The sequence below is a fragment of the Pituophis catenifer genome, unplaced genomic scaffold (genome assembly GCF_029215685.1).
Source record: "Pituophis catenifer annectens isolate HBS135680 unplaced genomic scaffold, rPitCat1.0.hap2 SCAF_3, whole genome shotgun sequence".
Lineage (NCBI taxonomy): Eukaryota > Metazoa > Chordata > Lepidosauria > Squamata > Colubridae > Pituophis > Pituophis catenifer.
Window position 1 is genome coordinate 44,832,086 of NW_027256883.1, and position 13,853 is coordinate 44,845,938.

The 13,853-nt window shown below is 40.7% G+C and overlaps 1 protein-coding gene across 3 annotated transcripts in view; it reads left to right on the top strand.

Annotated features, from left to right (window-relative positions):
• Positions 1 to 13,853, top strand: part of NOL4 (nucleolar protein 4) — a 139,417-nt gene that overhangs the window by 57,981 nt on the left and 67,583 nt on the right. For all 3 annotated transcript variants that reach the window (XM_070942314.1, XM_070942315.1, XM_070942316.1), the window contains exon 5: positions 8,486 to 8,618. In XM_070942314.1, the coding sequence (XP_070798415.1) occupies positions 8,486 to 8,618 (133 nt within the window). The remainder of the gene's footprint in view (positions 1 to 8,485; positions 8,619 to 13,853) is intronic.

A 13,853-nucleotide genomic window follows, 5' to 3' on the forward strand; every position in this document is an offset into this window, starting at 1 on the left:
GAAGTTCACATGCTGGTAAGTATACATAAAAGAGGAAAATAGACAAAAAAGAAATATATAAATGTCCAAAACAATTTATAGAAAACTGAGACCAATCATTGCCTACAGATTAAGAATAGAGAGATTCATAACAAAGCCTCCTGAACCGGGGTGAAAACTATTTACCTTCCTTACCGGTTTGGAAGCGCACGTGAGGTGCGTGTGTCACATGTGCGCGCACACCTTCTGTGCATTCACAAAACCTTCTGCATGTGTACAGAAGGTAAAAAAAAAACACAGAAGGTTAAAACCAGGAAGTAATGACACCCGGGCGGCGATCACTACTGGATCGCCGAACAACAGGGAAAAATCGCTACAGGATCAGGCGATCCGGTCCGATCCGGGAGTATTTCACCCCGTCCTGAACCCAATTTTCAGTTTTACCCAACCTAAGATATTTTATTTTTTTTTTAAAAAAAACATTCACAATTTGAAAAGAAAACAGTCTGAAGGAGAAATCGGAAAGCTTGATTTAATTAATAATCTGCTTCTACTCTAAAAGTATAAAATAAAGTGAAAAGAATATGCTAATTGGTTCTCTCTCTACCTAATTCTAACTCATCCACCAGACACAACCATCAATAAAATGAGGAAGGGGAAAAGAACATCATATTATTTGATCTGTTGATCCTCTACACTTCTCTTAAAAGGTTGCTATTAATTGTAATAGTAATAGTATATCTCCAAGAATTTAGATTTATATGAGAAAAAAAATTGGGAAGAAGGTACCTTTTGCCCAACATAGCCAATGTGATCAAATTTGGAATATCTTGTATTCGGTCAAATTCTTTCTATCTATATCCACACTAATCTTCAAAAGTAACAAAATATTTATTTTCACAACAGTTTTCTTATTATGCACATGTGATTCTGTAACATATAAATATATGCACATACATTTTTGAACACATTTTTGTAACATTTGCACGTTTACAATAAGCTTTCCTTAATGTAGACATCAGATGGCAGCACCAAGCCAATTTTGGCTAACCCCTGAAAAAGTTAACAAGGTGATTCCATGTTACTACTCAGATGGAACACAAAAGATTACAAGTATCAAATCACTTTATACTATGCCATATTTTCTGATCATAGTTAAAATATTTTCATGATGCATCATGAAAATCTCTCTTGCTGAGAGGCTTAAATTGTTAACCTATTCCCATTTTCTGAGAGTAAGAACTATTGAATACAGTCAGCCCTATTGAGCAGGGATTATCTGTCTGAGTAGACAGAATCAGAAAAGCAAACTACAGCTACAGGTCTGAAAAGTGTGCTATAATAAACTGCTCTCCTGTGTCTACTCTGTATATTACTGGGACTATAACTGTGGTATTTTATTGCTGCCTGCAATTGTCCCCATGAACATCTGACTATTTTCTACAAATGTACATTCTATAGTAATTTTTTAAAAAATAATGACTCTGAATAACAAGTGCCTGGCTTACAGCTGGGCATGTGAAAACTGGCAATTACTGCCAAGATTCTGGGGCCATGATCATTATCTCAGGGTGTCAGGTTTTGATACTGGATCTTGCAGAGGTATCCAAGGTTAACACATTATGATCAGTGGTGAAATTCAATTTTTTTTGCTACTGGTTCTGTGGTTATGGCTTGGTGGTCATGTGAGTGGCTGGGTATGGCTGGGTGGTCATGTGAGTGGCTAGGCATGGCCAACTCAATGTCACTCCCACCCAGTCACATGACCTCCCACAGTCACACCTACCCAGGTTTTGTGGCTCCTAGTGTTTTCTGTGGGAAATGGTTCATGTGACTGGGTGGGCATGGCCAACTTTATTGGTCTCACCCTTAGGAAATTTCTCCTTATACACAATAAAATAGCACTATTCCAATATTTAGAATAGAATAGAATAACAGAATTGGAAAGGACCTTGGAGGTCTTCTAGTCCAATCCCCTGTTTAGTCAGGAAACCCTACACCACTTCATTTCATTTCATTTCATTTCATTTATTCAAATTTCTATACCGCCCTTCTCCTTTCGGACTCAGGGCGGTGAACAGCCAGATAAAAAACATCTATACAAACATCACAGTTAAAATAAAGTTAAAATAATTTAGAAATTTGGCTCATAATTTAAAACTTGTCAATTAAAATAAATATTAAAATTTAAAAAAATTTTAAAACTAACCCTAAAATCAAGACAGACCGGCTAGCTGAAAAAAATGAGTTTTTAGGGCCCGACGAAAAATCCGGAGGTCGGAGATCACTCGTATCTCTGGGGGTAGATTGTTCCATAGGGTAGGTGCCACCACAGAGAAGGCTCTCCTCCTGGGGGTCGTCAGCCGGCATTGTCTGGCCGACGGCACCCTGAGGAGGCCCTCTCTGTGGGAGCGAACCGGCCGGTGGGAGGCTATTGGTGGCAGAAGGCGGTCCCGTAAGTACCCTGGCCCTAAGCCATGGAGCGCTTTAAAGGTGATCACCAACACCTTGAAGCGCACCCGGAAGTCCACCGGAAGCCAATGCAGCTCGCGCAGGAGAGGAGTCACATGGGAGCGCCCCGTCGCTCCCATAATCCCCCGCGCAGCCGCATTCTGCACCAGTTGGAGCCTCCGGGTGCACCCCAAGGGGAGCCCCATGTAGAGAGTGTTACAATAGTCCAGACGAGAAGTGACGAGTGCTTGAGTGACCGTGCGTAGGGAGTCCCGGTCCAGAAAGGGGTGCAACTGGCGTATCAAGCGAACCTGACAAAAAGCCCCCCTGGCCACGGCTGTCATATGCCCTTCTAAGGACAGCCGCGCATCCAGGAGGACACCCAAGTTGCGGGCCCTCTCTGTGGGGGCCAATGATTCGCCCCCAATAACCAGCGATGGCGTCAGCTGGCTATACCAGGACGCCGGCAGCCACAGCCACTCGGTCTTGGAAGGGTTGAGTCGAAGCCTGTTTCTCCCCATCCAGACCCGCACGGCCTCCAGGCACTGGGACATCACTTCCAAGGCATCATTGGGATGGTCTGGGGTGGAAATGTACAGCTGAGTGTCATCAGCGTACTGATGGAACTCCACCCCAAAACCACGGATGATCTCACCCAGCGGCTTCACATAAATGTTGAACAGGAGGGGCGAGAGGACCGACCCTTGCGGCACCCCACAACCAAGGCGCCTTGGGGTCGACCGCTGCCCCCCTGTCAACACAGATTGCGACCGGTCGGAGAGATAGGAGGAGAACCACCGCAAAACAGTGCCCCCCACTCCCAGTCCCTCCAGCCGGCGCAACATGATACCATGGTCGATGGTATCAAAAGCCGCTGAGAGGTCTAATAGGACCAGGATAGAGGAATAACCCCTATCCCGGGCCCTCCAGAGATCATCCACCAACGCGACCAATGCCGTTTCCGTGCTGTACCCAGGTCTGAAGCCGGACTGGAGCGGATCCAGATAGACAGCTTCATCCAGGTACTGGGGAAGCTGTCGCGCCACCACACTCTCAACAACCTTCGCAATAAAACGAAGGTTGGAGACTGGACGATAGTTAGCCAAAATAGCCAGATCCAGGGATGGCTTCTTGAGGAGAGGCCTCACCACCGCCTCTTTCAAGGCGGCCGGCAGGACACCCTCGCTCAAAGAAGCGTTAATAATCCCCTGGAGCCAGCCTCGTGTAACCTCCCGGGAAGCCAGCACCAACCAGGAGGGACACGGGTCCAATAAACATGTGGTTGCGTTCAGTCATCCCAAGATCCTGTCCATGTCCTCGGGAGCCACAGGATCGAACTCCTCCCAGATAACACTTCAGACAAATGATTATCTAATCTCTTTTTAAAAACTTCCAGGGTTGGAACATTTACAACTTCTGGAGGCAAGTTGTTCTACTGATTAATTGTTCTGTCAGGAAATTTGAGGGCTCCTACAAAAATGAGGGAGTCAATCTATTTTCCAAAGCACCAAAAGGCACAACAAGAAACAATGGCTGGAAACTAACCAAAGAGAGAACTAAGGAGAGGACTAAGGAGAAATTTCCTAAGGGTGACACCAATCAACCAATGGAATAACTTGCCATCACAAGAGGCTTTCAAAAAGAGTGAGGGAAGTACACCCCAAAAGGACAGTGCCAGGAACCACTAAAACAATGCAAAAAACTTAAAACCGCCATTCCCCTTTTTTAAAAAAAGTCAACCCCAAAGCAAATGCAGCAGCTGAGAGGAAAACTAAGAGCAGCTGCTCAGGCTAATTGAAAGCCTGGGCATGCTGCCAAAAGCCATTAACCCTTCCAACTCTATTATTCTATGTTCTCTATGTTCTAAATTGGGTCTTCACAGCAGAAGCAATACAGCTGACTGGACCACACATGCATTAAATTCACGGCCTGTATGATCAAGCTGCATCATTGTCCCCTCCTGTATCTTTTCCCCGAGAAAGAAAAAAGAAGTAGCCAACACTGCAAGGTCTTGGGAAACTCCAGGGAGTATCAGCTGATCACAGAAGTGTTACTTAATACTCTTTATAATGAAAATGTTTGTAATCTTGTCCTTCTTCCTGAAGGGAAGAGGTTAATCCCATCCCTAGATGGGTGATTGATGGGTTTCCCTGCCCTAATCCTGTCAGTTTCTGTTGCTTATTGACTTGATTCAGCGTGTATTGGCTGCATTCCAGCTGCAACTGTTAAGTGGAGCTATTAACTGAAGGGAAGGGAAGGGGAGAGAGAGAGAGAGAGAGAGAGAGAGAGAGAGAGAGAGAGAGAGAGAGAAGCTCTCTTGCACTTTATTTTTAACCAGTTCTCCGAACTGCCTAAGCAATTTACTAACAGTTCAGGCAAATTGGTGAGAACCGACTGGATTTCACCTGTGATTATGACGCGTTACTCTCCTTACCTATTATGAATGTATATGATCCTGGAAGATAGGATGATCAATCTGAATATGTAACATGACAACAATGAGGAACAATGTAACTAAGGGGTTGTGACCTAGTCTTAGTCATAAAATTAGTACCATAAACACGGGAGCTATAAAACATTTCCATTATTTTTCATTAGGTTAAATTATTTTTAATTGATTGCTTCCAGTTAGAAGCCTACTCGATCATCAGTTAGATATGCATTCTTTCTGGGTTTTTTTCCAATTCATTTTTATTGATTTATTACATCTGCATTCCACCTTTCCCTCAGGAGCTCAAAGCAGCATACAGTGTTCCCTCTTCCTATTTTTCCCCCCTACAACAATAACCCTGTGAGATAGGTTGAGCTGAAAGGGGCACCTACTCCAAAATCATCTAGTTGGCTTTTGAGGATGAGAGTAGACTAGAGTCTCTCCTTGCTTCTAATCAAGTACTATTCCTTTGGAATTATTTGAACTAATAAGTGAGCAGGGGGAATCATGACACATTCCTAGTCAATACATGATTATAAATTGTAATATATGGAGTGACCTTGGGTGATTCGGGAAAGAGCCACAGTGCTGGAACTAGATGTTGTGGCCCATCAGCGGCCTGTGCAGATTGTAGCTGATTCTAACAGCGAGGAGATTGGTATGGTGTTGTGCCAGCAGCCTGTGCAGCTGGCACTCGAGTCAGACAATGAGGAGGCTGGAGAAGATGTGGTACCAGAGGCAGGGATTCAGCCAGGGCCTTCAGAACCTCCAGAAGCTCCTTTAAGTGAAGAGGAAAAAGAGGAGGAGCCTCTTCTTGATGCACGGGTGCGCAGAGTGGCCAAAAGGCAGGAGTGGCCCCTCAGGAGGAGGTCTCTTTGAAAGTAAGGCTTGGGGCTAATTGGCCACTCCCTTAGCCTATTTAAGGAGGAACGCCAACTAAAGCAAATTGTAGGGAACAACTTTAGTTCATTCTCCTTCGCGTCTGGATTCTCTGCAAATTGCTTCTGGGCTTTCTGCCAACCTTAGTAAGATTGTGATTACTTTATCCTTGGTTTCTTATAGGCTGTTAAGAAAGTTTATTAACAGCCTTTGTTTGGAAAAGACTGAGTTATTTTAGTAAATTTAAGTTTTGTACAGACCTGTGTGTGCTGTGTTCTTTGGGGTCCGTAGCTGGGGCAGAACACTAGACTTGTTACTTTCTTAGAAGCAGCATTGTTATAAGAAAATACCAGTTTACCTGTTATAATTGTGTTGCAACAACCAGAAATGAAAAGAAACCCAAAGCAGTTTACCATGTAGGTTTTACTAATACATTCCAAGTTTGCAGCCGTAGGGAGCTGCCTCTTTGTATAAAAAGTTTTTAAAAAAATATCTATTCAACTACTTCACTTACAATTTCCTTTCAGAAAGTACAATTCATAACAGCATCCACTGTCTAAAGAAGGCATAACTGCAGAGCATTGCTCTGCCCTATTTTTCCCAGTTGTCTGCTATCTTGGGACTATGGAGCATAAATGAAGCCCGCTGTAGCGTCTGCAATTGTCTTAGAGACAAAGAGCTGCTGCATAGCCTGTAGTAGTGATTATATATAGTATTTCAGGAAATAAAGCCTAGGTTTGCATGCCTTCCACTATCACCTAAGGCAGGGGTGGGCAAATATGGCCCCTTTATGACCTGTGGACTTCAACTCTCAGAATTCCTGAGACAGCCAAGCTGGCTCTGGAATTCTGGGAGTTGAAATCCACAGGTTGTAAAAGGGCCACCCCTGTCCTAAGGATATACATGCAAAGGATTAGGTTCATTTAAAAAAAACCAAGATGGTCTGTGATACTTTCAAGTTTCACCTTTTTTATGCACATTGCATGTTTAAAGAGGGTGGGGCGGGTTGATTTGCAGTCATGTCCACAATCTTGACTTTTTGAACCTCCTGTTAAATAAGCCTAGAAAACAATTGGCATCTAGTTCAAACTTTCAGTAGTGGAATTTCTGTATATTACTTAAATAGTTACGGTTGGTGCTTTGTAATTTTTTTTTTTTTAAAAAAGAGCAATTTAGGCTATTTCATGTCTTACAATGAATTCATTTACTATAGTTTAAATCAGAAATTCTCTACTTTTTTGGGGATTGTTAGCAGATCTAGATTTTTGAGTATATGTGAATGCTCTTGCAAAATAAACTACTTTGTAAAGAAGTCATTATCTATTCATAAAATAACTTATATGGTAGACAATCTGTTACAAAGCAATCATTTAAAACAATGCTACCTGACAATTATAGCTGCTTCCTGTGTAATACTTATTACTTTTGACTACATTTATTCTTTCCATGAAAATAAAAGCTCTGAAAGCTAATTCTTCCTCTGAATTGGGGATCCTAGGAATAAGTAGTCAGTTTATTTATTCAGTTTGTTTCATTTATTAAATTTGTTTATTTTAGTTATCTATTTAGGTATATACTATATAACCTTGTTATAGTTTTATTCAGATACTGCATAGCGTAGAGGAGGTGGGTTATCTCCACATTATGGGTAGAAATCTGGATAGGAGAAAATGTACATCCTACATGGAAGATTTTCCCTTATTTAGATCTTGGTGTGAACATATAGTGGTGAAGAAATAAGACTAGGGCCAGCAGGCTAGTTTTCTTTGCCTCTTGCATGATGTTAACTGTGCTGAGGGAAAAAGACTTATATCAAACTACTTTTATTCTGGAAAACAGTATTGTTTTTTCTGATGAATACTTTCCCCGGCAGACTAGTAAACTAATTTTCACACTAGATTACCGTAAGTATGATAGAAAACGAATCTCTACCCTTTCATCAGGAAAGAGTTCATTTCATGGATATATTGTATACTGTGAAGAATAGATTGACAGGGAGGCCCTAGAAAATGTAAATACATTTTATATGTAATGTAATGCTTCATAATTTAAAAAATGCATGCTGAATTTATACTAAATGTTTATTTATAAGAATTAATTCATCAGGCTTGCATATATGTTGGGTGGAAAACAAAATTCGGCTTATACATTAATGCTTTTCAATAACAAGAGCTAGCATTGAAACAATGATAATCTGTTCTGATTCATGACTTATCCAAAATTTATTCCTCTGCTTCAATTGCCCCAAAATTATTTTTTCCCTATCCTTCATAACTCCAAAGTATTTTGCTATTCTTTATCTGATGTCTTACCATAGCATCTATTACAATTTGATGGAGTTTATACAAATCCTTTATATTTTCTTTTTCTTTGCTAGGATTTGTAGCAAAGATACTGTTATCTTACACCATTTCATTCTGCATTTTTAAGAGGTAGAAATATTATGGTCACCTGTTTGTAGAAATTACAGCTGTTTTGTGCAACCTTCTATCTCTGTTCCATTTAATCATTAATTATGAATCCATTTATACATAGCATATGTGTGTGTGAATATAGGGTTCCAGGGGGAAATCAGCCAGTTAATTATTCGTTACATAGATGCTTACAATCTTAAGTGTTCTGACTCTTTATATGCATTTCTTGCTAGATTTGTTATTACCTGGCATAATCCAATTCAGTACAAACACGTTTGAAAATTACCTTGATATTTTAAATAGGCTGTGATATGGAATGTTATATTTTCAGGATGAAAGTTCCATAGAAAGTGATGAATTTGATTTGAGTGATTCTACCAGAATGTCTGCTGTGAATTCTGATCTCAGTTCAAATCTTGAAGAAAGAATTCAAAGTCCACAAAATCTTCAAAGTCAGCAAGATGGTAAGATATTTTAATGTTTAATAGATAATATGAGTTTTTTCTTTATTGATTTCTGTTTTTGTTTTTCTTCTATTCAATTGTGTCTAATTCTCAGACACCGCCTGGACAAGTCACTGCAGTTTTTTTGGCAGGATTTCTCAGAAGTGATTTGCTTTTACCTCCTTCCTGGGACTGAGAGAAAGAGGCTAGCTCAAGGTCACTTAGCTGGCTGTGTGCCTAAGGCAGGGCTAGAACTCAGAATCTCCCAGTTTCTGGGCTGAAGCCTTAACCATCACATCAAACAGGCTCTTTATTTCTGATTATTAGCAGGCAGTTGTTGATTCCTGAATGTGATGAACTATTTTATAGGACTGTTCAAACCATTTTAAACAAAAACCATCTGACCCTAACAGAAATATTATCTCTGTATGCAGAGACATGTCCTGTAAATTGGATAGACTTTGAAGCCACTGTGAAAGTCTTAAAAAGGACATAATTGCTTTAATGCTTCCAAGATACTAATATACTTTGTGAAGCATTACCTCTGCATCACTAACACTATGGTCATATTTGCAAACAAATATAAACTACCTACATGCATCCTAGATCAAACATTGGGACCTACCTGTCTATGTCATAGTACATCAGCACGATCTTAAAGACATCGCCATCATTTATATCATGCGAGATGATGAGTACTAGATAGTCTGGTCTGTTCATTCCTCAAACTTCACATAGCCCCTTTACATCATAAGCAACCAAGAACTGTCAGAAAGCCAATCCATATCAGCAATCTACAAGAAACAGATCAAGTCCTACACTTCCAAGATGTACTTACTGAAAACCTCTCCAGCAAGTTATCACTTGTAAGAACCCATTTTAAAAAGTGGATACAGTGTAAAGAAGGTATCGGACAGACTGTACTTGGACTGAAAATATGGGTGTATAAAGACTGGCTTGATGAAAACCACAAAACCATTTCAGCAGGCCAACAGGCCAAGAACAAGACCTTGGCAGACTGGCAGAATAATCCACCATCACATCAAAGAAAGAAAAGTTTGAATATCAGTAATTTAAAGTATAGATAAAACTGAGAAATACAGAACAAATGGTGGCACAAGGAGGCTGAGCAGGTGAAATGCTATGCAGACACATATGCCACCAGAGAGTTCTTCAGTGCCATAAAGTGTATGGTCCTTCTAAATCAGGATGCACCCTCTTGTTTCACTTGATGGGATGGGATGGAATGTGCATCTGCAGCAGCAGCAAAGGAATGTTTTTGCAACTCAGAGCCTTTTCAGAAAGAGACCCAGATTAAGAGAATGTGCAGTCCCAAAATGGATGGGGGAGAAGGGAAGAGATCCAGGGTAATCACACCTTAAAATATCTCAGGATACATCTAGTAGGTTAGAAACTTATAGCTTTAGTTTGGCAAGATTCTGTCCGTTAGGTGCAAGTAAATACAATTTTGAACTCAACTGGATCTCACTGTCTCATCTCTGGGCTTGGGCCTGATATAGGTTGAGACTGATCAAAGACCAAGGAGGACTGAAAAACCACTGGGCTGAACACTTTTTCAACTTACTCAATAGGCCACCCAGATTTGATCATGGTATCTTGCAGCAGATTCCTCAGCTGCTAGTCTTGAATGTCTTAGACCATGGGTGTCAAACTTGCAGCGTCACATTTCCATCATGTGATGTTTTGTGATGTTTTTCCCATTTGCAGAGCTGGGGTGGGTGTGGCCTCTGCATGATGGGTCCAGCCCATGAGCCACCAGTTTGACACCCCTGTCCTAGACCTTCCTTCTTCTACTGATGAGATCAAGAAAATGATCTCATGTAGATGACCTCTAATAAAGCAACAGGCCAGGATAGCTTTCCTGCTGAGATCTGCAAAACACTAAACCCAAACACCTTGCAGGCATTCCAAAATGACTTGGAAGACATTTGGTCCACAGAGGATATACTTCTTATAGTGGCTCTCTATAAAAATAAGAGAAGCAATTTAAACTCCAGAAACTGCTGAGATAACTCCTTGTCATCCATCACAGGCAAGATCTTTGCCCATATTCTCCTAAGCAGGCTTGTCATTGTCTCAGAAAGAAATCTCCAGAGGCACAGTGTGGTTTTCAGCCAGAAAGGAGTACAGCAACATGATATCTGCCATGAGGCAAGTCCAGGAGAAGTGCTTCAAGTAGAACAAGCCTCTTTGTCTTCATTATCATGAGAAAGGCATTTGACACTGTAAGCAGAGAGGCTCTCTGGATCATTCTGAGATATTATGAGTGCCCAAGGAAATTTTTGAAGTTGATTCATCTATTCCATGATGCAATGACACGACAGGTACTTTACATTAGCTGTATTTGCCATTTCCAATGGTGTAATAAAGGGCTGTGTGCTAGTCCCAGTCCCTCTCAATCTGTTTTTTTCTTACATATTGTTTCATGCTGCCCAGGGTCTGAAGAAGGGAGTGTACATCAGGTAGTGACTGAACAACTCTCTCTTTGACCCTTGCCTCTTGAATGCACAAAGCGTCCCTTACAGTCATTCAAGAAATCCTCTTTGCTAATGCCCAAGTGCTCCTGGCACACAAGGACAGTGATCCTTAGTTGATGCTAAACAAATTCTCAGAAACTGTTAGCTGTTTGGCCTATCAGCCTGAACAAAACTGAATTACTTTACCAGCTCATGCCAAACACCCATCCTATAGAAGCAAAAATCATTGTTAATGACACCCACCTCACCAATGTAAACACTACAAATACTTGGTAAGCATCATCTTGAGCAATGGGTCTTTAACAAAAAAAAAAATGACTACAGGATCAGCAAGGCCAGCCAGGTATTGGGACAGCTGTGCACTAGAGTGCTGTATCAACATCCATATCTCTACAAAGTTAAGTCTACAGAAGTTAAGAAAGTGCCAGCTAGGAAGGGGAAGGGTCAAGCATAAAGTTGCTTATTTTGGCTATTTAGGAGTTGGTCTGTTGCTTGCTCCTGAGGACAGAGCTGGTTACCACTTTCCTCTATATGGATGTGAGTCCTGGACTCTGAATCAAAGGCATATCTAAAAAAGAACTCTTTCCCCCATCCTTAGCATTCATTGGCAAGACCATGTTTCCAATCTGCAGGTCCTGAAGTCCACCAACATTGAGTCTCTGATTATCAGAGCCCAGATGAGATGAGTGAGACATGCCATCAGAATGTGGCCACTTGTTAGACTGTTTATTTCTAATCAATTCACCCTCCTTTTATAACATTTTCCAAAATATTGGTCTCCCTCCCTACTTTTGTATAATTTGCCAGTTTCATCTTGTTCTCTGCTTCTTTGGAATTCAGGGTATAACTAAGTTTTGATCTGTTCCCAATGGGCTATTTCATTTTATTTCTAGAAGTTGTCTTATGCTGGTTACTTTTTTCAGGGCTTTGGCTACATCAGTTGATATTCCAAATCCATCTAGAACAGGACTATTTTTTTTTCTAAAGTTGAATCCTAGGTCTAAATTTGAATCCTTGGGGCATTACCCTAAGATAATTAATTGTCTGTAATTTACCCACAAGTAGCCTTCTATGACCAACAACAAGCAATCAGAGAAAAGCAGTGGGGAAAATGCAGAAGAACTTTACACAAAATGAAAAACAAGGCCAGCCCATAAGAGGAGAAGCTGACCTACCAGAAATAGAACCAGATATCCTGGAGGAGGAAGTAGAGGACACTTAACCAATTGCCTAACTGCAAAGCCCCAGTAATTGATGGAATTCCTGCAGAGTTGTTGAGATCATTGCCAACAAAAAGACTGACAGCGCTTTGCCAAAGTGTATGGAAATCTGGCCCAAAGTTTGGAAAAGGTCAGTATTTATCTCAATACCTAAAAAAGATGATACGAAAGACTGCTCCAACCACCAAACCATAGCCTTGATAACACATGTGAATAAAATTATCTTGAAGATAATCTCACCAACAGAAAACTGCCTGATGTACAAGCATGATTTCAGAAAGGAAGAGAAACATGTGATTACATTGCTAATCTACAAGAGAATAGAAAAAGCAAAGGAATACAAAACAAACCTGTACATGTGCTTCATTGACTACACAAAAACTTTCTGTTGTACTGACAATGACAAGCTCTGGAACTGCCTCAAAGAGCTGGGAATAACACCACACTACACCTAACTCATTCAGCCATTGTACTCTGATTGGGTAGCCACTGTAAAATGGAATATGGAGACACAAAATGGTTCAAAATTGAAAAACGCACCCAGAAGTTTTCAACCTGCCATCTACACTACTTACATGTACTGTACACAGAAATAGTTACGAGAAATGTACATTTGGAGGAATCTACCATTGGTGTTAAAATCGGTGGTAGGAATATCAACAATCTCTGATATGCAGATGATACAACACTGCTTGTAGAAAGCAAGGAGGATCTGGAGTGGCTAATCCTGAGAGTCAAAGATGAAAGTGAAAAATATAGATGCACTTTAGCATCAAGAAAACAAAGATAATGACAATTGCAGAGAACAAAGAGGTCAGAGTTGACCTCTTTGTCAACTACCTCTAAGCTGACTTTGTATAAATATACAAAAGGATGAAGGCTATTGCTATTGCTTAGCACATTGTAAGCTGCCCTGAGTCTCCGGAGAAGGGCGGCATATAAATAAATAATAAAAAAAAAGAGTGCAGATCAACAATGAGACCATTGAAAAAGTAAAGGAATTCATCTTCCTGGGCTCTACAATCAACCAAAGTGTGACTGTAGCCCTAAGATCAAAAGATGTATAGCACTTGGAAGAATTGCAATGTCTGCCATAAGATCTGGAATATTAAAGATATCAGCCTCAAAACCAAATGCAGATTAGTTAATGCAATAATTTTTCCAATTGCTACTTATGGCTGTGAAATTTGGACTCTGAAAAAGGCAGACAAGAGGATGTCTATGGAGATTCTCAGTCATTCAGGTCATGGTTGTCCCAAAGGAACAAAGGAAGTCAGAACTAAAGAATTTTCTTGGATCAGAAGTTAAACGTCTTCAAGGAAAAACAAAGGAAGTCCGGTTGCTTTTTGAAAAAGCACCTTTGGAGCAGATAGGAGAAGGGTGGATGCCTTTGAACTGTGTGGTTGGTGGTGACTTACACATCCCATGGATTGCAAAAATAACAAAGAAATCCTAGACCAAACCTCACCAAAAATATCACTTGGAGCCAAGATTGCCAAACAGAAGCTGTCATACTTTTGTCATGTCATGAGAACTGA